General features: G+C 49.3%; 1 protein-coding gene across 2 annotated transcripts; it reads right to left on the reverse strand.

Annotated features, from left to right (window-relative positions):
• Window positions 1-10147: 10147 nt before the first annotated feature.
• Zfand2a (zinc finger AN1-type containing 2A) lies at window positions 10148-23082 on the reverse strand. Of its 2 annotated transcripts, none has more exons than XM_038346176.1 (7): window positions 22974-23082; window positions 20243-20350; window positions 19433-19527; window positions 16482-16613; window positions 14204-14355; window positions 12530-12595; window positions 10148-12346 (listed from the first exon to the last, which is right to left on the reverse strand). In XM_038346176.1, exons 2-7 carry the CDS (start codon window positions 20295-20297, stop codon window positions 12331-12333), a joined length of 516 nt encoding a protein of 171 aa, XP_038202104.1. In that variant the 5' UTR covers window positions 20298-20350; window positions 22974-23082; the 3' UTR covers window positions 10148-12330. The 2 variants fall into 2 exon arrangements, with proteins under 2 accessions (XP_038202104.1, XP_038202103.1); XM_038346175.1 differs by having other exon boundaries at window positions 22851-23076.
• Between the last annotated feature and the right edge of the window lie 1180 nt (window positions 23083-24262).

The raw sequence follows: 24262 nt of genomic DNA on the forward strand, positions 1-24262 counted from the left end.
GTCTCCACCCACTTTATATTCCTGTCTCTATCTCCCTAGTGCTGGGACTAAAGGTGTGTGCCTCCCAAGTACTGGGATCAAAGGCGTGAGATCCTAAGTGCTGGAGTCAAAGGTGTGTGACCTCTATGGTTAGCTAGTGGCTAGCTCCACCCTCTGATCTCCAGTCAAGCTTTATTAGAGCACAAACAAAATATCACCACCCTTCTCTACCACTTTGCCATGTTACTTTTGAGACAGGATCTCTCACAGAATCTGGAGCTTACAGATTCATCAAGGCTGGCTCGCCAGTGAGCGATCCTCCTGTCTCTCCAATGCTGAAACTATAAACGAGAACTTTAAAAAAAAATGAAAAACGTGGATTCTAGGAATACAAACTCTGGTCCTCATCCCCACTCAGAGGCAGCCTCTGGCCCACGTTTACTTGTAATCTGAACGTAAGCACTGACTTCCTAACGTCCGGAAGCAAGCTCGCTGCTAATATTCTAAGCAGGATCATCAGCCTTGCTGGGTAAACTAATTTAGGGAAAGCAATGGACTTTGTCAGGATGCCGGATCGTCCAAATATGCTTTCCATCGATCTGCATCTGCTCCTTTTCCCCTCCAGACACCAAGTATCCCAGGCTAGCCTCACACTCACAATCCTGTGACCACAGACGTGTGCTGCCACACCCTGCCTCTTGATCGTAGTCTGCAGAGTGGATGATGTGCCTGTCTCGGTTCCACGCCATAGAGGTCTTCTCTGGGCTTCACTGGGTGTAAAGCTCTGCCTTACTGGCTGCATAAATGGTGTTTTCCCTCCCATTCCAACTCCTGGTTACCGTTTATGAGAATAAAAGCTACTGATGGCTGGGCTGTTTTCTGTCCTTCTCTAATTGTTTGGGAGAGGGAACTGACATTTATGATCTCAAGTTCCACCTGTTCCTGTGCCACTGAGCACATGTTTCTTTGTGTGAGCCTGTGGCGTGTGTAAGCGTTTGCATCTGTGTATACATGTGTGGCAATGCATGTGCATATTTGCGCACACATGTGTGGAGGCCACAGGTATGTCACTCTACCTTAGGTTTCTTTTTTAGACCACCTCACACTGTAGCTCTGGCTAGCCAGGAGCTTGTTGTGCAGACCGGGCTAGCCTCAGACTCACAGAGAGCTTCCTGACCCTGCCTCTGCCTTCTGAGTGCTAGGATAAAGGCAAGTGCCACGTGACTGGCTCCAGCTTTTCCTTTTAGACAGAGTCTGTCACTGAGCCTGGGGCTCACTGATTCAGCAAGGCTAACTGACTATCAGGTCTAGGGATCCTTCTCTCTGTGTGTCCCCAGTCCTGGACTTACAGATGTGTGCCACACCACATGGATTCTGCAGATTCAAATCAGGTTACTATGCCTACACAGCCTACACTTCACCCACTAAGCCATGTCCTCGGCCCCAAATACTATTACCTTGATGTCCAAGGCCAAACTCTTATTTATTCCTTCCTCTAAGGCCATACCCCCTAAACTTCACATTGGCCCAATTCCACCACCATCCCTTCTCTCTTTCTCTCTGCCCTCCGTCTCTTCCTTTCTCCCCTCTCTCCATAATTTACTGTTACCATAGATTTTATCTATCTGAGACTGGGTATGGAGACTCAGGCTCATCATCCCAGTGCTGGGGAGGCTGAAGCAGGAGGATGGAGAAGTCTAGGTCAGCCTGGACCACGTATTTCAAAAGCCCAAAAGCCAACCCAAACCACCATCCTTTCTGCTACACAAGAAGCAGTTTTGGTTGGGTAGTGTTGGTGCACGTCTTTAATCTCAGCACTCAGGAGGCAGAGGCAGGTGGATCTCTGTGAGTTCGAGGCCAGACTGGTCTACAGAGTGAGGTCTAGGACAGCGGAGCTGCATAGTGAGATCCTGCCTCAAGGATGCCTCAATCCATTTTTGTTTATTTAGTTGTTTTACATTTACTAATTCATGCATGATTGCACAAGTGTCATGGCATGTGTGTGGAGGTCAGAGGACAACTTACAAAACTCGACTCTCTCCTTCCACCATGTGCGTCCTGGGGCTCAGACTCAGGTTATATCAGGCTTGGTGGGAAGTGCCTTTACCCAGTGACCCATCTTGCCAGCCCAGTATAAATGACTTCATTACTCTCCTGAAAACTCTAAAAATAAAAATCACTAATGAACCTCCTCCAGGCTTGTAGCTTAACTAAATAAAGTTCAGGAAATGTGATTCGGCTGTGGCCTTCGCTGCGGCGATGACAACACGCCGCGCTGCCGATCCAGCCTGACTGCTGCCACATCCTCCAGGCCATTCTGAGGCTCCCTGACCCAAACACAAACCAATGGAATAGACCTGGCCTTTGTTCCATTGTTCTGCTACTAGTCTGCTTGTTTATTGCATGCATGCGTATGTACATTGTGTATACGTGGGTGCCAGAAGACAACTTTCAGGAGTCAGTTCTCTCGCTTCAACGCAGCGGTCCTGGGGATTGAACTTGGGCTGTCAGGCTTAGTGGCAAGCGCCCTTACCTGCTGAGCCATTTCACCTGCCCCGCCCCATTTTTGGCAGGAAAGGATCTCATGTAGCCCAGTCTGGCCTCATCATCTCTATGTATCTGAGGATGACCTTAAACTTCTCTCTGCCCCTCCTGCTTCCTCATGCGCTGGGATTACAGGTGTGCAAAACCACGCCCAATGCTTGCAGTGCCGGGGATGGAACCCAAGACTTCTTGCATGGTAGGCAAGCATGTCAGCAAGGGAACACAAAACCAGCTAAAGCTGGTTTTTCTAACTTACAACACGACTTAAAATGAGTGTCTGTGGGGCTGGAGGGATGGTTGGGTGGTTAAGAGCACCAGCTGCTCTTCCAGAGGACCTGGGTTCCATTCTCATCACCCACATGGCAGCTCCCAACTCTGTGTAGCTCCAGTTCCAGGGGGTCTGACACCTTTATACAGACATATTTGCAGGGAAAACATTAATGCACATGAAATAAAAATAAATAAATCATAAAATGAGAGTCTGTGAACTTAGCACTCATCTCGCAAGCTCCCTCCGTATTGTAGGATGCAACATTTTTCTCATACAAGATTCCATCCTGGACTGTTGTGTTTGTCAAGGATCCAAAGCCTGCTTCTGCCTTTACCACACCTTGGAAAGCAAAGCCCGAGGGTGCGGCACTTTGACACTGCTAAGAGATGGAGAACCACTGAACTAGACTGCCAAGACTCATTGTGCCCCAAACACCTCGTTTGCCCTGGTGGAGAGTCAAAGACTGTTAGGTATGCTGGTTAGTGACCTGCAAAGCAAAGGCACCTGAGAACCTGGAAGGAAGAAAGAACTCAGCTGACAGCAAGCCAACAGCCATAGAATCCGTGACTCTGGAACTCAGCATGGTGGACACCCCAACACTGGGCAGTATGTGGAATAGCCTACTGTCCCTAAAATCTCACAGCTTTCCACCTGACAGTCGTAGAAATGGCAGCCCTAGTGACTGTGCATGTTTTCCAGGAAAGACATTAAACCAGGAAAAGGACACATGGGTATGATTAGTAGCTTACACTCACTTGTTTCTTGTTTCTTTTATTTCTCAGTACTGGCAGCTTTGCACATCTTAGGCAGGTGCTCTACCACTGAGCCACACCCCAGCCCCTCACTGGGGGATTCTAGGCAGGGGCTCTACCACTGAGCCACACCCCAGCCCCTCACTGGGGGATTCTAGGCAGGGGCTCTACCACTGAGCCACACCCCAGCCCCTCACTGGGGGATTCTAGGCAGGGGCTCTACCACTGAGCCACACCCCAGCCCCTCACTGGGGGATTCTAGGCAGGGGCTCTACCACTGAGCCACACCCTAGCCCCTCACTGGGGGATTCTAGGCAGGGGCTCTACCACTGAGCCACACCCTAGCCCCTCACTGGGGGATTCTAGGCAGGTGCTCTACCACTGAGCCACACCCCAGCTCCTCACTGGGGGATTCTAGGCAGGCCATCAACTGCTGATTCTAGGGGAGCACTCTGTCATTAAGCTATACCCCAACCTTTTCACCTTTTGAGGTTTTATTTTTTTTGTAGATTATCTCATGTAGTTAAGACTGGCTTCAGACTTGTTATACAAGAAGATGACCCTGAATTTCTTATCCTCCTGTCCTTTGACCAGTTAATGGGGTGCCAGGGATGGAACCGAAGACATCATGCATGCTGGACAGGCATTCTACCCACTGAGCTACCTTCCAGCCTTCTTATTTTGAAAATAATTTTTAAAGATTTATTTCTGAGCCCAGGCATAGTGGTGCATGCCTTTAATTCCAGCACTTAGGAGGCAAGCACATCCAGATCTCTGTGAGTTCGAGCCCAACTTGGTCTACATAGAGAATTCCAGGACAACCAAGGCTACATATTGAGAGTCTCTCTCTCTCTCTCTCTCTCTCTCTCTCTCTCTCTCTCTCTCTCTCTCTCTCTCTCTCTCTCTCTCTCTCTCTCCTTCAAGACGAGACAGGGTTTCTCTGTCTAGCTCTGGCTGTCCTGTAACTCACTCTGTAGACCAGGTTGGGCTTGAACTCACAGAGATCCGCCTGCCTCTGTCTCCCTGAGTGCTGGGATTAAAGGTGTGTGCCACTACCACCTGACTTGAGACTCTGTCTTAAAAATAACAAAATTACCCCAACCAAACCAAAGATTTATCTTTAGTTTAGTTTGGATTGTGTGTGTGTGTGTGTGTGTGTGTGTGTGTGTGTGTGTGTCTGTACATGAGTGCAGTAGTCCAGGCAGGCCAAAGGTGCTGGATGCCCCAGAGCTGGAGGCATAGGCAGTCATGTGCTGCCCCACCATGGGTGCTGGGAACTCACTGCAAGAGCAGCAGGAGCACCTCACTGTGGAGCCATATCTCCACCCCCTTTTACTTTTTATTTTGAGACAGAGTCTCACTAAGTTTTCCTGACCAGCTTTGAATTCAACTGTAGCCCGGGTTAGCCCTGAGCTAGTCCTACCCGAGTCCTGACCCAGGGAGGAAAAAGTAGAAGGATGGAGTAAACAAATGGAAACAACATGGAACAGCCTCTCTGAACATCTAACAACCAAGCGCTCATCTTCCTGGGTGATAGTGACTGCCAATTATTTTTTAAATTTTGTTGGTTTCTCAAGACAGGTTTTCTCTGTGTAGCCCTGGCTGTCCTGGAACTTGCTCTGTAGACCAGGCTGACTGAAACTCAGAGATCTTCCTGCCTCTGCCTCCCAAGTGCTGGGATTAAAAGCGTGTGCCACCATCTCCAGGCTCTATTTCAGTTATTAATTTGTTGTGTATGTGTGTCTGCACAGACATGCATGTGCCCTGGCACCCGCAGAAAGGGCAGAGGACAATTTGCAGGAATTGTGTGATGGTTATTCTTGGTTGTCAACTTGACTACATCTGGAATCATCTTAACCCCAAAATAGGGCACACCTGTGAGGGATTTTAAATTATGTGTGTGGGTGTGTGGGTGTGTCTTTGTGTCAGTGTGTGCACAGGGGTGCAGGTGTCCACAGAGGCCAGAGGAGCCAGAGTTCCCGGACGCTCACTGTGAGTCGCCTGATGTGGGTGCTGGGAGTCAAACTGAGAGCCTCTGGAAGAGCAGTCTGTGCTCTCAACCACCGAGCCACCCCTCCTGCCTCTAATTATGCATTCTCACACTGTTCTAGAGAAGTAAAACAAGCCATTCCTTACCCAGGACAAGAGGAGACGTCAGGCCAGCTTCCTTTCCCATACCCCCCTCAAGACCCTTGAAAACGTGGGCCGGGGATAGCTCAGTAGATAAAGTCCTTGCTGAACAGGTGGGACAGGAGTTCAGATCCCCAGAACCAAAATGAGTAAGGCAGCAGGCCTGGCAGTTGCCTGCACTCCCGGTGCTCAGGAGACAGAGACAGGAACCCAGGACAGCCTGGTTAGCCAGACTAGCTGAACCATTGAACTCTGGGATCAACTGAGAGTGCCTGTCTCAATGAATAAAGTGGAGAGTGATTGAGGCAGATGTCTGATATCAATTTTGGTCTACACACACACACACACACACACACACACACTTCTGCACTACACATATGCACACCACACAACACACACACGGGGAAAAGAAGACACTTGTAAAGCAGAGAGGACATCAAAAATCCCCCTTTTCATGTTTGAACTTGGAAAAGAAAATCTAATTCACCCACATACCGACCCGCTTCCCAAACTCGTTTTGGAGCTGAGGAACTGAAGAGACCTTGTTAGTCCCCATCAGTTACTCCAGGTGATGGTGACTGCTCAGACCCAGGTTTCAGGGACACCACCTAGTTCTCCGGAGCCTCACAGGAAGAGCCTGAGGCACTGTCAACCTTCATTCCAACGAAGGCCTTCTGGTGACATCTTGTGAGAAGGACAGAAACTGCAGCTCACACTCCTGAAAAGCCAGCCGCTGTCCCTAGTCTCTGGTCTGAAAAACAGCCAGGCTTTGGACTCCACCCAAAGACGGACTGGATCTGACAACAGAAGACAACTCAGAAAAGGGAGGAAGCAGCTGAGACGGGGAGAACAGCCCTTCCCAAAGCCAGCTCTAAGATGTCAGAGCGATTGAAGAGGTGCCTGCCCCATAAGAGACAGGAAGGAAGCCTTTGGCTAACGTGACGACCCTTCCAGCCTATACCAGGCATAGATCCCAAGCAGCTCCACGAAATGAGGCCACTAGGCTTGAGAGGTGTGGGAGCTCTTGCCTGTAATCCCAGGACTCTAGCAGTTGGGAGGTTGCGGCAGTAGGATTTCAAGCTCATGGCTAGCCTGGGCTATATGCTGGGATTCTGTTTAAATAACATAAACCCATAAACCAGCTCTTCCAGGGCTGGAGAAACAGCTCAGTAGTTAAGAACACTTGCTGCTCTTCCAGAGGACCTGGGTTCAGTTCTAGCACTACATGGTGGTTCACAACCACTGCCATGTTCCAATTCCAGGAGTTATGATACCCTCTTCTGACCTCCAAAGACATCAGACACACACAAGTGCAGACATATGTGTGGCAAAACACTCAGTCTCATATGTACACATAATTAAGTTAAAGGTCGATTTTACATTCTGTAGAACTGGGACTGTAGATGATTGGCAGGTGGATGGTGACACGCCTGGACAATCTAGTGACCACTGGGTTGTGCCCACTGGGGCAGCTTCTGTGCAGGCCTCTCAGCAGCAACAGGGATGGGGGCTCCATTCTGTCACCTGTAGTAGCCTGAGGAATTTCTTTAAAACTTTTTTATTTCCTTTTATTTTAAAATAAAGATTTAAAGCTGGAGAGATGGCTCAGAGGTTAAGAGCACTGGCTACTCTTCCAGAGTTCATGAGTTCAATTCCCAGCAACTACATGGTGGCTCACAACCATCTGTAATGAGATCTGGCGCCCTCTTCTGGCATATAGGCAAACATGCAGGCAGAACACTATACATAATCAAAGAAATTTTTTTTTTTTTTTTTGGTTTTTCGAGACAGGGTTTCCCTGTAGTTTCTAGAGTCTGTTCTTGAACTAGCTCTTGTAGACCAGGCTGGCCTCAAACTCAGAGATCCGCCTGCCTCTGCCTCCTAAGTGCTGAGATTAAAGGCGTGTGCCACCACCGCCCGGCCCCAAAGAAATCTTTTTAAAAATAAAAATTTGTTTTAATTTTTTTGTATATGAGTGTTTTGTCTGCATGTGATCTGTGCACCTTGGCATGCAGTGCCTGCAGGGACCAGAAGAGGGCTTCAGATTCTCCAGAACTGGAGTTTCAGATGGTTGTGAGCTGGGTGTGTGATGAATGTGGGTGCTGGGGATGGAACTTGAATTCTCAGAAGAGCAGCAAGTGCTCAACAAGCACCGAGTCATCAAATTTTCTTTAAATTTTTAAAAATCTTTTAGGGAACCTTGATTCAGGTAAAACAAAATCCTTGGTTTCAATGCAGAAAAGAATTTCAGGACGAGTTATCAAAATAGCAGGCGGGGCTGTAGCTCACTTGGCAGCATGTTCACCGAACCATCGGTGAAGCCCCCTGGGTTCCATCACCAGCACCTTAGAGACTGGTAGAGTGATAAACGTCTGTGAGCCTAGTTCCTGGAAAGTGGAGGCAGGAGGATCAGGGGCTCAAGACCACCCTTGAGGTGAGCCGTGGATACTTAGGATGTTGTTTCAAAGAAACGATCTGGGTGTGGTGACTCACACCTTTAGTTTCAGCCTTTGGGAGGAAGAGACAGGTGGATCTCTGTGAGTTCAGAGGTCACACGTCTATCAGGCTAGATAATGAGACACTCTCAAAACAACAAAGAAGAAAAAAGAAGTCACCAAACTAATAAACCACACATTGGAGTATAGGTGTGGGCTCCTTAATTTTGTTCTCGTTTTTTTTTTTTTTCTCCAAGACAGTTTTTCTCTATGTAACAGCCCTCTCTGTCCTGGAACTTGCTTTGTAGACCAGACTGGTCTCTAACTCAGAGATCTGTCTGCCTCTGGGTCCCAAACGCTGGGATTAAAGGTGTGTGCCACCATGCCTGGCTGGCTTAATTTTTTAAGTTTTATGTTTATTTTTATGTGTATACTTGGCTTGCATTCATATATCCTCACCATGTATGTACCTGGTGCCTACAGGGGTCAGAAGAGGGTATTGGATCCTCTGGGACTGGAGTTACAAGACAGTTATGTGCCACCATGTGGATGCTGGGAATGGAACCTGGGTTCTCTTAAACTCTCTCCAGCCAAGCCAACTCTCTAGACCATGGGTGTAGTGGTGTGGTAAAATCAGTGGTTAAGTGTCTTCAATGGTGATTGTATATAGGATTTTGGTAGCTTTTGGAATTTTGTTACCTCATGGATTGTTAGGGGACACTCCTTCCTCTATCTCTGCCCCCTTTCCTATAACTGAAATCATAGGATGGTTTTAGGAGTGCCTTGGATGGGGATATAATCTATTAAAAGGGATTTAAAAAAATTTATGTGTTTCAGTGTGTACATGTGGAGACCAGAAGACGGCATCAGAACCCCCCACCCCCACCCCGAGATAGAGTACCAGTCTGTTAGCTGCCTGACGTGGGTGCTGGGAACTGAACTCTGATCCTCTTTGGGAACAGTGAGCTGAGAAAAGCAAGTTAAGCAGTTATTAATTACATTAGAATTCTTGTTTCTCAGCTGGTTTTCAGACTCTTGTTTTAGCAGGTTCTTTACATTTTCTTGTCAATTTTCTCCATTTTTCAATCTGGCTTCAGTCCCACTTCCTGTGCCTCTGGGAGGGTTCTGAGGATGTCCAAGGCCACGCTCCTGCTCACTGAATGACACACAGGGATGTCAATGCACCTGTTCATCCCAGCATTGTCCATACACCATGATGCTAACTACCTGGGACAGGTATAAAAACAGACCCTTACTACCTACTCAAGGTGGTTGGGCAGGGACCAGGACACCAACACATGGCTTAACAGCAAGTCTTATGGATACAAAGCTCCTCCCTCCACAATAACCTCCACCCATAGCACCCTAGCAGCTAAGGACAGAGAATCCTCCTAATCTGTACTAGAGAAGAGGGGCAAGCTGCTAAGTCCCTGCTTAACAAGAGCACACAGGGCCAGGAAGATGTTCAGAAGGCAGTGATTGCCACACAAGTGTGAGGACCAGCGTTCAAGTCCCCAGATCTGAAGAAAGAAGGGTCAGGTGGGCATGGCAGCTTTCAAGCCTGCAAGAGGTGAAGACAGGGATTCCTGGAGCTGGCTGGCAGCTAGACCAGAAGAACCGCAAGCTCTGGGTGTACTGAGTCTCTTGCCTCAGGCTATAAGGTGGAGAGCAACCAAGGAAGACACCGAAGGTCATCCTCAGGTCTCCAAATTTATATGTAAGCTTGTGTCCTGATATGCACGCTCGCGCGCGCTCGCGCACACACACACACACACACACACACACACTGCAGACTTTGAAAATAAGTCCACACTTCCTAAGAAAATACATTTTGCACATTCTGGTCTCTGCCATCACCAGGCACATACTGGGCACACATACAGACAGAACACACACATAGAAAAGTAAACAAGCTGGGGGTGATGGCGCATCTGTTAATTCCAGGTGGAGGCAGGAGCTCCGTGAGCTCAAGATCAGACTGGTCTAGAGATCACTATTTAGAGAGACTCACCTAAAAATAAATAAAAACAAACAGGTGAAATAAATTATTTTATTTGCTATTACATATAAAATACTTTAACATATAAACAATGTCTTACATTTGATATAGTCCTCAAAGTCTGGTGATTTTGTTTTGCTTCCTTTGCCTCAGACACGACAGGCAGGTGCTCTACTAAAAACCATTCCCCAGACCTGAAGGGTACTAGGCAGGTGCTCTCCTATAGAATCATGGCCTCAGCTCCTCACTGGTGGACTCTAGGTGAGTGTTAACCCACAAAGCTAGGCCCTAACCTTACCCAACATACTTCTGACTTTTCTTTATGTGTTTAAGGGTGTATGCTTTTGAGTACAAGTGCCCACAGAGGCCAGAGGTATCAGATGCCCGGGAGCTGAAGTTTATGTGTAGTTGTGAGCGACGCTTGGAACTGAGCTCCGGTCCTCTGCAAGAGCAGGACAACTCTTAAATCACTGGGGCAATGACTTTTAATCCCCAATTTGGAGTTATTTCAGCTGAGGCATTTTTATTTCATAAATGGTTAGGAGGTAGGTTCACATACCCAGGTCCCTAACATACTTAAACGGTGCTGAATTACAAACCCAGGTATTTCAAATCTGAAGCAGAATTAAAAGCTCCATTATGCTGGCTACATCTCAAGTGCCCATCACCATGAAGGGTAGAGGCTACCACCCTGGGAAGTGGAGGCAAAGAAATGATTTGTCTCAGTGTTTCCATACAGCACCACAGCCTAGACCTTGTTCTAAGGGCAAACCCCGAGCCCCCTCGGAACTAGTCAGAGACTGGGAGTAGGAAGCAATGCAATGAGAGTCCTGATGCGGACCCTGGAGAAGCACTGGCTTAAGGACACTCACAGTCAAGTCTTCGGAGAACAGACTGAGCCCCAGTCCTGCCTCCCCATTACAGCCAGAGGCTGCAAAAACCTGCAGAATGCTGCTAGATATGTTATTCAGGGAGTTCAACTGCCCCAAACGTGTCAAAAGTCAGGGTTAAGGGCAAAACTGGCTTGGGGGGCTGGTCCCACGATATCCCTGAAACCCAGTGGTCATCAGGATCAACCTAATGCTGGTATCTGTCAACGGGGCACTCCAGACGTGCTCTCCCCCACGTGGGCACGGGCAGCTGGTGGCAGATGTGGTTAGGCCACGCAGGTGACACAGGAGCAATGGAGGCCACACCCTACAGACCCTCTCCACTTCTCATCCTGTCTGGGTTTCTGCTCCTCAAAAGAGACCAAGAAGGAGGCCCCTGCCTGCTGCCACCAGAAAGTCCAGAGAAGGCTTCCCTTTCATGATGCTCTTCTTGGGAGTTAAAACTGGACCCACACTTGGGAGACAGAGGCAGGCGGATCTGTGAGTTAAAGACCAGCCTGGTCTACAGAGTGAGTTCCAAGACAGCTAGAGCTTCATGGTGAGACTCTGTCTCGAAGTGAAAACTGAAGCCAGGCATGAGGAGTCATGACACGGCTAAGCTGGCTGCTTAGGTCCACTGTACGCCACGTGCACAGCCTCCCTCCAGAGCAGCCCCAGCCTGGGTCAGGAAAGGGCACCACACCGACTTGAGTTCTTGGGGACCGTGAGTGGACTGTGCCCCACAGACACCTCATTACAAAATCCATGTAGGGAAGAATTCAGAAACATCAGCAGCTCTTTTCTGTTATAGGACAGAATTTCCCAGAAATGGTATAGCACAGACCGCTAATGATGTTTACACTGGTCCTCAGCTCCTGAACTCAGCAGCTTGCTACAGGAACGTAACGCACCTCAAAGTTGCTGAACAGCCTCATTTCTTTTGTTAAATAATTTATGCAATGTGTGTGTAAAGTCCAATGAATCTCCAATGTCCCTCCTCAGGAAATATCCACCCTATTTTTTGAGGTGATGTCACTCTGGCCTGGAACTCCCCAATTAGGCCAGGCTGCTGGTCAGAGAGCCCCAGGGATTCGCTTGTCTCCACTCTACATTGGTAAGATTATAAGTGTGCACCAACCATATCTGGCTTTTTTAAAACATTAATTCTGGGGATAAACTAGTCCTCAGGCTTGTGAGGCAAGCGCTTTACCCACTGAGCCATCTCTCTGCCCTAACTTGAACAGTCAATGGAGACTTTTCCATAAAGACTCAGTCTACCAGGAGAATCAGGAAAGCACCGGAGGCCAGGGTTAAAACCCAGCGGAAAGGCGCTGGTGTGCGGCCCACGCTGTCACTTCACTGTCCGCCTGGAAAAGAAGAGAAAGAAGCGATGGGTCACCACACGTCGGAACGTCCTAGAAGGAATCTGTTATGGAAAAGGGCCTTGGGGGTCACTTGAGACACTCTAGACACAGCTACTGTAGCCAGGCATGGCCTTTCTTATGGAAGCATGCCGTGTCACATATTTGAGAGACAATTTAGACTAGTACCTGAGTTGCTGGGCCAGCCAACTGATTCCTGATGGCTTCTGCTCGGGAGCGCTGGATGCTGAAGGCCTACAGAGAAAGTCAGATGTGTTTATTCGATCCTCTGACCCGCATCAAAAAGCCCACTCATGTCTATGCAGTTAGGCGGTTGTGCTCCAGCCTGGATCACATACAAACAGCTTAAGAAAGTCAAGTGCAGCCGGGCGGTGGTGGCGCACGCCTTTAATCCCAGCACTCGGGAGGCAGAGGCAGGCGGATCTCTGTGAGTTCGAGACCAGCCTGGTCTACAAGAGCTAGTTCCAGGACAGGCTCCAAAGCCACAGAGAAACCCTGTCTCGAAAAACCAAAAAAAAAAAAAAAAAAAAAAAAAAAGAAAGTCAAGTGCAATTACAAAGTAACTTAGCTGTCCTCTGACCTCTGTAGATGCATGCTGTAGCATATATGTATCATTACTCCCAACTAAAGATTAAAGACTAAGAGGTAACTTATGGGGCTGGCAGATAGTTCAGTGGAGAGTGCTTGATTCACAAGCCTGAGGACTCATTTAACTCCCAGCACCACGAACGAGCCAGATGCTAGTGTGTGTCCGCAATCCCAGGCATCCTACAGGAATGTGGGGGGTGAAGGCAGCAACCTACAGGGAAACTCTCAGGCCAGTCAGCCTGGTACACACCACAGCAAACAAGAGGCTTTGTGTCAAACAAGGTGGAACTCAAGGACTAACATCCATGCACACCTGAGTGTATGCATGGGTAGGCAGGTGGGCAGGGGCACGCATAAATAAACACACACACACAAGTTATATTTCATTTTGACTCAGGAGTGAGTGCAGACAGAAGTTTCTACTACTTATAAAAGTAGCATTAAGAAGATGGGTGGTGGAGGCACACACCTTTAATCCCAGCACCCAGGAGGCAGAGGCAGGCGGATCTCTGTGAGTTCGAGGCCAGCCTGGTCCACTGCTCGAGTTCCAGGACAGGCTTCAAAACTACAAAGAGAAACTCTGTCTTGAAAAAACAAACAAAAAAAATAGCATTAAAGGATGACCTGTGCCTGTGCCCCCTTGCACAAAAGAAAAAAGAAATGCCCTAACCCAACCCCTAGCACTCAGAAGGGACTTCATTTAGAGACAAGTCTGAGATGAGCAAAGATCAGTTGTCTCAGCCATCAAGACAGCAGGGCAGCCGGGCGGTGGTGGCGCACGCCTTTAATCCCAGCACTCGGGAGGCAGAGGCAGGCGGATCTCTGTGAGTTCGAGACCAGCCTGGTCTACAAGAGCTAGTTCCAGGACAGGCTCCAAAGCCACAGAGAAACCCTGTCTCGAAAAACCAAAAAAAAAAAAAAAAAGACAGCAGGGCACACAACCGACTATGTCCTAATAGAGTGGGAGGCATGATGCAGACGGGCACCCAGGCAGACAACACCCAGACAAAAGCAGGGAGGGAGCAATGTGCCTACAAAGCCAGGCTCACCAGGGAGTACTGGGCAGACCAAAAATTGGGAGAAACTGGGAGAGGTGAGGCCTCTCAGAAGGAGCCAAACAGCTGCCAACTCCCTGTTCTCAGCCCATGAAAGATTAAATTCCTGATGTTGAGGTACCCAGCATGCACCTCCAGCTCTGACTGAGAATCTAAGCTCCTGCACGCCAGACCGGCGGCACCAGGAGTCTGTGCTCACCTTCCCCTGCTGGCCGAGCTGCTCCCAGCTTGGCAGTTGTGGTCCAGAGGATGCCTGTGCTGAATGCAGAAGTTGCCATGGCACTGTGCACAAGCCAGCTGCAGCATCTCCTTCTTCCTGCATCCCTCTTTCGAGCATCGGTGTGTAAAAACCTGCAAGAATAGAGTCACTTCTGTGAGCAGCATGTCACCAGCCCAGCCCAAATGGGCCCTGTCAGTTGGGCCCTGTGGCACAGGCCTGTGACTCTGTAAGCACTCAGAGACTGAGTTAGGAGAGAACTGACTCCACCTGTGTCCCAAGTCCCAGACACTCCCACCTGACAATACATACGCATACAGAGAAGCTTATGGTTGTGGCTTAGCAGCAGATTCATTCTCCAATGCTGCCCAATAAAAACAAAAGCAACAACAACAACAAAACAACAACAACAACAACAACAACAAAAACCTGAAGCTGGGGAGACGGCTCAGTGGGTAAGAGCACTTGTCAAGGCATAGAGATCAAAGGTCAGATCTCCAGCACCCATGTAAAAGTTGGGTATGGCTACATGTATATGCCTGCAACCCGGTCCTGTGAGGGACAGGAGTGTGTGTGCATGTGTGCGTGCATGTGTGTGTGTGATTGAAGCTTGCAGAAAGAAAACAGGGCAGGAGAGGAGGCAAAGCAAGAGTGTGACAGCAGCTTCATGGGGGCCACTGGCTCAGGAGTTCTGGCGAGAGTGGCTTATTTGGTTTTAACTCAGGTTTTCAGGCCTGTATGGCCAGGTGGAAAGCTTTATCCACTGAGCTGCTCCCCAGCCTGTGTGTGCATGTATATGTATATATGTATGTATGCACGTGTGTGTAAAAAAAACTCTTCTAGAAGCTGTACAGCCGAAGTGTGTGTGCTTACTCTAGAAAACGGTGGGGCAGGCTGAGGCTGAACATCAGAGAAAACAATAAGCAGGAGAAAAACACATGAGGAGCTCCCAGGGGAGGGGCAGCTGCGATGGGAGGGCTCCCGAGCCCGGAGCTCAGGCCCTGGGAAAGTGTGGCCTGCAGAAGGCTGCTAAGGAAGGGCTCTGCAAGTGTTAAGGTTTTTCCCCTCGTGAAGTATCAACAAAACAGCAGCCAAGAGGTTTCTCCAAAAGGAACAAGTCTAGAAAAGCAAACAACAAAAAGAGCTGGGCTTGATGGAGGAGGCCTGTAATTCGGCATTCAGACAGTGAGGCAGAGGATCAAGAGTAAGCTTGACTAAGTCTCTTAAGAAGGAAGGGAGGGAGGGAAGGAAAGCGGAAGCGTAGGAGGAGGAAGAAAGGGAGAGGAAAAGGATGTAGCCAGATTTCGGAAGCTAAAGGCACGTGACCTGGAGTTGGCAGGTGAGAGAAGACCCAGCTGTTAGCTGAAGGAAGCCTCAGAGCAAGCCTTCTGAGGAAACACAGCACAAGGGACAGAAACAGCCGCTGCAGGAAGGGCTCAGCAGGACCACATCCCAAAGAGGCCACAGGCCCACTTTTAATACAGAGGCACAGCTGAAGACCTGGTCGGGTGGAGGCTGTGAGTCCCAATGGTGGGGCAGGATGGAGGCAGCTATGCTTGGCTCAAGGGCCACACAGTCCTAGCTTATGCTGCCCACTGGGTAGCAGGGGACAAACCTTCTCTGAGAAGTCCCATTATTCTTCAAGAAAGACCCAAGACAGGTACACCCCCAGGAGAGGACAGGTGACCCCTTCTTCTGACTCCAGGAGAGTGCAGAAAAGGAGAGAGTCAACAGAATGTTCTAGAAAGCCTTGCCCTCTTTCATCTCAGAAGAGACACTTGGGGACTCCTGAAGATGAGGACCCTTGTGAGACTTGGGAACTGTTCCCACGCAGCAAATTCCCCACTCACAACGCAGGAAGACCTCAGCTTCCCACTGCCTGGCAGCACTCCACACTAAGAAAGACACCTTAGGGCTGAAGGTGTGGCTCAGTCTGCAGACTGTTTGCCTAACAAGCACTATGTCCGGGGTTCGATCCCCAACACCACATAAAGCAGGCATGGGAGAGCATGATGTAATTCTAGTACCCAGAAAGAGCCAGCGGGATCAGAAGCTCAAGGTCATACTTGACTACACAGCAATAGGAGACCAGCCTGGGCTACATGAGATGCTGTCTCCCCAAAGCAGCAGCAGCACTATGTTGTGTGTCAGCGTGTGTGTTAGTGTGTTAGTGTGTGTGTCAGCGTGTGTGTTAGCATGTGTGTCAGCGTATGTGTTAGTGTGTGTGTCAGCGTGTGTGCAGCCCTAACGCAGCTCTCACCTTCTTTCTGTTCGTCCCAGGGTGAAAGGCGCAGTCTCTGTCCATGTGCTCTCCAACCACCACGTCTGGGAGCTCACCTCTCTTCACAGGGATAGGGACATTGCAGAGGGGACACACGGGCACTTGCACATCCTGAAATAATAACACACAATGACACCAAGACTCCCACTCAAATGTCACACACACTAACACAGAGGGTAAAATGTGTTTACCAGGGGGAGCACACTGGTGAGGACAAGAAATTGCACGGTAACAGGATGTCACCTACAGCATAAGAGTAAAGACCCAAGGGAGGCCACTGCCAGCTTTGAAGGGCCCTCAAGAGAGGAAACTGATGGGATTGGGGAGGTGCATGGCTGTGAGGGGGACCCACCTGACCCCTCAGAGCCACTGGCAGGAAGGGTCCCGGCAGCCGCTCTATGCAGCGGCTCTGACCCTCAGTGGCTTTACCAGCAGGAAGAATGGCCTCGGCAGTGGATAGGCTACACCACACTGCTGTCTGTCGGTCACTGAGGGGGCTCTGGAGCGAGTGAAGGCAAAACTCTGAGCCAGGACCAGAGGGAGGGGGGTCCATGCCAGGGGGGGATGGGGCAGTTGACACCAGACGGAAACAGGCATCACAGGTGTGTGTGGCCTGCTGCCTGCAGGAGGGCTGCCTCAGTTGGCTGATGTGCCCAAGAAACAAAGCATTATTGTGTGATCGCTGGATAGAAACATGGGCACCAGGAAAGGTCCAGATGACACACAAACAGGTGGTCACCTAGTCATCAGTACCTGGTAAGCAGGAATGTGAGTCACCTACCCCACCCACCCCAATGACTTGGCTGGACTGTGCCCAGCACTGTTGAAGGCATGTGACAAAGTCACCCCCTGTCCATATGCTACTAGAGGAAGTGGGAGAGTTCACTGACATAACCTGTGAGTCACCTCTGGGACACAGTGAACCCATGGACTTGAGGGACCCGGGGTTCTAACAGGCACCTCCCAGTGTCTGCTGGACAGCGTGGAATCTCCTACAAACTCCTGCTACAAAGACCAAAGGAACAAGAAACTTTTGACACTTGCTGTTCACTGGTGCAGGGGAATCCACAAGCCAAGTGTGTGAAGGTGAAGGGCCAACTGTGAAGGCTTGATTGTGGAGCACACACTGATGGCGCAATCAGAGGGCTTGGAGACAGCCCAGGTGGTAACCCATGCAAGCACCGGGACCTGAGTTCTACCCGCAGCGTCCACCTGAAAGCCAGGTTTGGTGAAATGTGCTGGCAATCCCAACACTGCGGAGGTGGAGACACGAGGATCTCTGGGGCTTGCTAAACAGCCAGCCTAACCTACTTGGTGAATTCCAGGCAGTGAGTGACCATCTCAGAAAACAAGGTGGATGGCACCTGAGGCTGTCCGCTCCTTGCCCTCAGACACAGCACAATTTGGCTGGGAAGGTGTAGACGTCCCCATGGGCCTCAGGGGTCACAGCCTACAGCCACAGTCCATCCACCGAACTAGCTCAGTCCTGACTTACACACACACACACACACACACACACACTAGCTGGAGTCACACACCTGCACGCACAGGCTGCACAGGCAATCAAGGGCTCTCCTGACTTCCTGACTGTCCTAGAAGACTGTCACTGCTGACCCTCTGCACCTGCCAGGGACAGACAGTTCAGAGCACAAATAACCAGTATCTATGTGAGTCCTTCCGTACAGTCTTGTAGCAAGCAGAGACACTAAAAATTGGCCATCTCCCTCTACGGGTGTTTATTCCCTTACACGCAGAGTCTAAAGGGGCTGGGGAGATGGCGCAGAGACCCAAGTTTAGACCCCGGCATCCATGTAAGAATCAGGTGCTTGCATTTAATTTTGTTGTTGTTTGTTTGTTTTGAGACAGGGTTTCTCTGTGTAGCCCTGACTATCCTGGAATTCACTCTGTAGACCAGGCTGGCCTTGAACTCACAGAGATCCACCTGCCTCTGCCTCCCGAGTACTGGGATTAAAGGCATGTGCCACCACTGTGCCTGGCTGGCAGTATGCACTTGTAACTCCAGTGCCAGGAAGGCAGAGATGTGGAGATCTTGGGGTTTGCTGGCCAGCCAGTCTGGCCACTTGGTAAGCTCCAGATTCAATAACTGACCTTGTTTCAAAGAATGTGGATAGCAGCTGGGCGTAGTAGAGAGCACCTTTAATCCCAGCACTTAGGAGGCAGAGACAGATGGATCTCTTGTGAATTCAGGGTCAGCCTCATTGACAGCAAATTCTAAGCCATCAGAGCTACAAAGTGAGACACTGTCTCAAAAAACAGAACTAAACAAGTAAATAATAGGAAAAAAACAATTAATATAAGTACCTGCTGTGCTGGTATCCACTGTATAGATGTGAGGTACACTATATTGCTAAACTGGCCCCTGCGTTCACTGAGAAGCTGGCTCTGGAAGCCATGATGCAACCCATCCCCAGCCCATTTCAAACTCAATCGTGTTTTCTCAACATGTCCTCTAAGCCTTCTTGACTGGGGATGAGTCCGTCCCCTTAACAGTGACATGGGGAGAAGAGAACGGCAATGCAGCCCAAGAGTAAAGCACCATGTCATGGAGAACAGCTAGAGGGGAAACGACTTCCAATAAAAGGCCCATTGCTTACCCTGTGCCTGCAGTGGGAACAGGAAGCCAGAAGAACACAGCAACTGGGAGCTCCGGCTGACTCCCTCATCCTCCCCAGTTGTTTCTGCTGGATGTCCTAAGTGCCCAACTGGATGATGTCTTACTATTCACCTGCCCATCCATCCATCTCCCCTTCTTCCAGCTCTCTCTCGCTACTGACTCTTTTACCTCGGCTTGCTACACACTTAATAAACCCGCTCATTCGGAACTCAAAGCATGGCTATCACAGACCATTCTCTGGCCTGCACAGAACAGGTATGGTGCATGCAGTCTAGACCCTGGGAGGATGAGTTACCTTCTTGAATGCAAGGGGACACTTATGACCCACATAGGAAAAATGGTCTTTACAGAAATCTTGTTTACATGCGTCACATGTTATCGGCAGAAAATCTAAAAAAACAAAAATCAAGACAAAACAGTAAGTTTCTGAAAGACTGGAACCAAAGAATTACAGAGCAGTCAAAGCAGGAACATAGCTACATTGGGCTCCTCATTCCTTTCAGAGATATATATACATCCTGAAGTGTCACGTGAGAGAAAACAACTTTGGGGAGAGGAAATTAAAAAAAAAAAATTGAGACAGTGGTCTTGTTTAGCCCAGGCTGGCCGGGAACTCACTGTGTAGCCTAGGAGGACCTTGAATGTATGATCCTCCTGTCTGTACCTCTCCAGTGCTGGGATTACAGACATGAGCCACCACACTGGTTTTACATGGTGCTGGGATGGAATCCAGAGCTTTGTACATGCTGGGCAAAGAGTTCTATCAACTCAGCCACAACCCTAGTCCCAAGGCTAGAAATGTAATAAGGCCAAGAGACACCAAAGGACCCACAAAGCTCTCAACATGGATTCCATCTCTTGTGGTATGGCAATCACCCAAGCTGTATACTTTATCTGCATAGCCCTGGCAGCCATTGCCAGGTCTTAGGTGGATGCTGAACTACACTGTGGAAGAGACCTGTGTCCTGCACCAGAGTCCTTATACTGAGAAGCCAAAGGCCAGGGCAAAGGCCAACTACTTAGTTAATGATGTAATAGCCAGATGTCCCTCACAAAACAGCCAATGAAATATTGTTTTCTAGAAGGAACCCTCGAAAGTTCTTACCTAACTGCTTGCAAGTCGGTTCTGAGCAGTGCTTCCCCAAGTCAGGAAACTCCATTATGAACACAGTGTCCAAAACACAGGTAGGTATTTAAGTATCCCCTGTGAGAACTAGAAATGAAGAGAATGAGGCCCCAAGTTAATCACCAGGACCTGTAACCTGCGGCCAATGAGCACCAAGAGACTCCCTCTATGGGGAGCATGGGTATCCAATCATCCTGGGGCCATGGGAAAGGCTGAAGTCTCACAAGTGCTCAAGACTTCAGCAGAGAGGCAAGTGGGAGTCTCTCCATAAACACCAAGTCTCGGCCGGAGAACCACACCCATGGTGGGAGGCGGCTTGCTGTCTAGTCCTTTTAGATCCTAGTTTACAAAGCATGTCCCAGTCATGAGATTTCCAGGAAAGTCACATTTCAATGCATCCTGAGATTCCCAAGCCATGCTAGGTGGTGCAGGCTTGCCATTCCAACCCCTCTAAAGGCTGGGGCTAGAGAATCACACGGACTCTAGGCCAGCCTGGACAGCTTTGGGAGACCAGGTGTTTAGCAGTTCCTCCCTTTTGCTGTGATAAAAAGAACCTTCAGGGAGAAAGGGTTTATTTTTGTTCAGTTCCAGGTAACAGTCCCATCACTGGAAGGAAGTGAAGGTGACAGGGATCTGAAACAGTCACATCACATCCACAGTCAAGACCAGAGAGAAATGAATAAATGCTTGCTCACTTGTTTGCACGCAATTCCATTTCTCCACTCTTATATAGCTCAGGCCCCCCTGCCTAGGGAATGGTGCCACCCATAGTATATACTGGGTCTTCCCTAATCAATGAACTTGAAAACTCCCCACCCCAGCCCGAGACATGCCCGCTGGCTAGTCCAATGTACACAGACAATCCTTCATTGAGACTTTCTTCCAGGTGCTTCTAAGTTGTGCCAGATGGACAGTTAAAGCTAACAATCACACCCCACTTAAAACACAAAAACAAAACAGTAGAAAGAGGGCCAGGGAGATAGTTCAACTGATAAACTGTTTCCCTTGCGAGCGCGGGCACTGAATTTCAATCTCTGGAGTTCCCATAAAAAAAGTCAGGTACAGCTGGGCATGGTGGGCGCACGCCCTTAATATTAGTTATTTGGGAGGCAGAGGCAGGTGGAACTCTGTGAGTTCAAGGTCAGCCTGATCTACAGAGCAGGTTCCAGGACAGTCACAGAGATAGAGCGAGACCCAGTCTCAAAACCAAAAGAAAAAGTCAGGGGTAGTGGTTAGTGATTAGCATCCCAGTGCCGAGGAGTTGGAGTCAGGATTCACTGACAGATCATCCTACTTCAAAGAAAAAGGCGGATGGATGGCTTCTGAGGAATGACACTGAGGTGCTTAGCTTAGTAACAGAATGTTTGCCTAGCGAGTGGGTAGGGGGCGTTCCAGGCTCAATCCCCAGCTCTGGCAAAAACAAAACAAAGGTGGTGAGAAGGAGAAGGGCTTTCCAGATTCAGTGCGGAGCTGCCACGGAGAAGTTCAGCTTGCAGTTTCATCTCCTCGGTACACTTGTTGACATCAACAAGATTCTATTCCCAGGTGCTAAATGACATTAGTTGACTACACTACCGCCCCAGAGCGGTGTGTCCCTTGCCTCTTACTCCCTTATGCACTGAGTTTTACTTTATGCTTGCTATTTAATGATTTAAGGCCAGAGCTGATCAGGGAAGGAGGCACGAGCCATTAATTACCCACAAGAAACAGACACCTAAGAGACCGGCATCCTCGAGGCCAGGCTAAGTCTCTTCTATGTTCTGCCACTCATCAAATGGCTCAAAACCTTTGCATTCTCCAGAGTTCAAGTCCCCCAAACACCTTTTTACATCTTTTGACCATTTCCCCTCTCGACCAGGCGCTTCTAACCTCTTCCTTGCCTAGAACTCTCAGGCTTCAGTAAATATCTATTTGCCTTGCAAAGACCAATCTACAGTGTCACCTTCTCGAACACCATCTGTACCATCTGCCAGCCCCCGTTCACTACCTGCCCTCGTTCCTAGTGCGTTTAACTGCCCACTGTCGCTTCTTACTCCTGTTGGCTAGAAAAACCTTTTGGTATCGTGCACAACACAATCCACATTATGAATTTTAATTCAAAACTACCATCACTTGATGCTATTACCAAATGACCATCGATTGTCTCTTTCTTTTCTTTTCTTTTCTTTTCCCCTAGGGGTAGGGCGGTGTTTATTATGTAGTCCTGGCTGTCCTGTAACTGACTCTGTAGCCCACGCTGACCATCAGCTCAGAGGTCAGCCTGCGTTTGCCTCCGGGAGCGCTAGGATTAAAGGTGCAACTCGCCATGTCCGGTACGTAGACTGTTTCTTGACAAAGGATCTTCATTATTTAGCTCAAATTAGCCTGGAACTTGCGATCTAATGGCTCAACCTCCCCAGTGCCAAGACTATAGGCCTGCATTACCACGCCTGGCTCACGGACACTGGCTCAGGACAGCTGACCTGGGGATGTAATATGTCACCGGGCTGAGACACCAGCCCCTGGTTCACCAGTTCCTGTGACTCCCCACTTCCTCAGCAGCACCTGTGACCCCGGTTCAGTGGAACTCACAACGACACACTGGTACCTGGCTCTCGTGGGTAGCCGGGGACCGGCAGCGGAGACAGAGAGAAAAACGGTGTCCTTCTTCGTGGTCAACCCGGCGACACCGCAGTAGGAACTGCGGCTCCAATCCCCGCGTGCCACCCACCTTCTCGCAAGGCCGGAAAGCGTAGCATTGCACCTGTCGCAGCCTGGGCCATTTATTCTCAGCCAACATTTACAGAGTCACTCATCCTGGGCGTTCCCGGCGCTCTCCGATGACGCCATACTAATGCCAATCAATCCCGTAACCCCTAGGCGAGGCGTGGGAAGCCCAGCCAGTATCTTCCCGCCGTGACGGCCCGAGGGCCGCGCGCCGTGATGTCGTCACTCGTCGTGAGACCAATCTGACCGTTCCCCGTCTCGGGCCCCACCTTGTCCTCCGCCTCTTTTCTGGAACAGTCGTGCATCATCTCTGGCCCGGGCTGAGTCATGGTGAGGCAGCTCTGGGCGAGGTGGCAGGCCTGTATCAAGGGAGCCCGAGACAGGACTGGGCCGCGGGCGAGATTCTTGTGGCCCGGCAGTCCCTGTAGCCGTCCTGAGGTTCTGAGCTGCAGCATGCACAGACTTGGTGGCCCGTCTGTGAAGTGTAAGGGATCCCAGGAGTGGGGGAGACAGAACACCTGTGCCAGGTCTTGGAAGTGAGATCCGCTCTAGAGATGGATTTCACGATGGTACCCAAGTTACCCGTGTCTTTGTTAGCAGAGTGGTTGGAACACCTCCCTATGCATGTGATTTAGGCAAGGTGTTGAAGTGGTGGTGATCCAAGCCCATGAATGCCAAAGGCCTATGAGTTGGGCTAACAGACCCAGAATACTACATCTCTGCCTTGGTTATTTTTATTTATTTGTTTATTTATTTTTGTCAACTTGACATAAGGTAGTTATGTGAGAAGAAGGGACCACAGTCGAGAAAATATTAATATAAGATTGGCCTAGGGAGCATTTTTAAATTAGTGATTAATGTGGAGTAATTATGAGTAGTGCCACCAATGGACTGGTTGTACTAGGTTCCATAAGAAAGCAAAAGCAAGCTGGGCAGTGGTGTCTCATGCTTTTAATCCTAGCACTCAGGAGGCAGAGGCGGGCAGATCTCTGAGTTCATGGCCAGCCTGGTCTACATTGCAAGTTCCTGGCCAGGGCTACATAGAGAGACCATCTCAAAAAAAAAAAAAAAAAAAAAAAAAAAGTGGACCAAGCCAATAAGTAGTGGTCCTCCACGGTTTCTGCTTCAGTGCCTACCCTGACTTCCTCAGTGATGGACTGTTTACCTGGAAGTGCAAGATGAAATAAACCTTTTCTTCCCAGAGTTGCTTTTGGTTGTGGTTGTCATGTGTAAAGACCCCAAAAACCAGAGTCGGAAGTTGAGAGTCTTTATTAAGCTAGCCAGCAACTAACT

This window comes from Arvicola amphibius, chromosome 10 (assembly GCF_903992535.2).
Source record: "Arvicola amphibius chromosome 10, mArvAmp1.2, whole genome shotgun sequence".
Lineage (NCBI taxonomy): Eukaryota > Metazoa > Chordata > Mammalia > Rodentia > Cricetidae > Arvicola > Arvicola amphibius.

Excerpts from the sequence above, each read along its gene's own strand:
- Zfand2a (XM_038346176.1), bottom strand. The coding sequence starts at position 20,297 with ATGGAGTTTCCTGACTTGGGGAAGCACTGCTCAGAACCGACTTGCAAG. Across the intron at positions 16,614-19,432 it reads GTCCCCTTGCATTCAAGAAG|GATGTGCAAGTGCCCGTGTG; the intron begins GTAACTCATCCT and ends TTATTATTTCAG. Across the intron at positions 14,356-16,481 it reads CTGGGACGAACAGAAAGAAG|GTTTTTACACACCGATGCTC; the intron begins GTGAGAGCTGCG and ends CTATTCTTGCAG.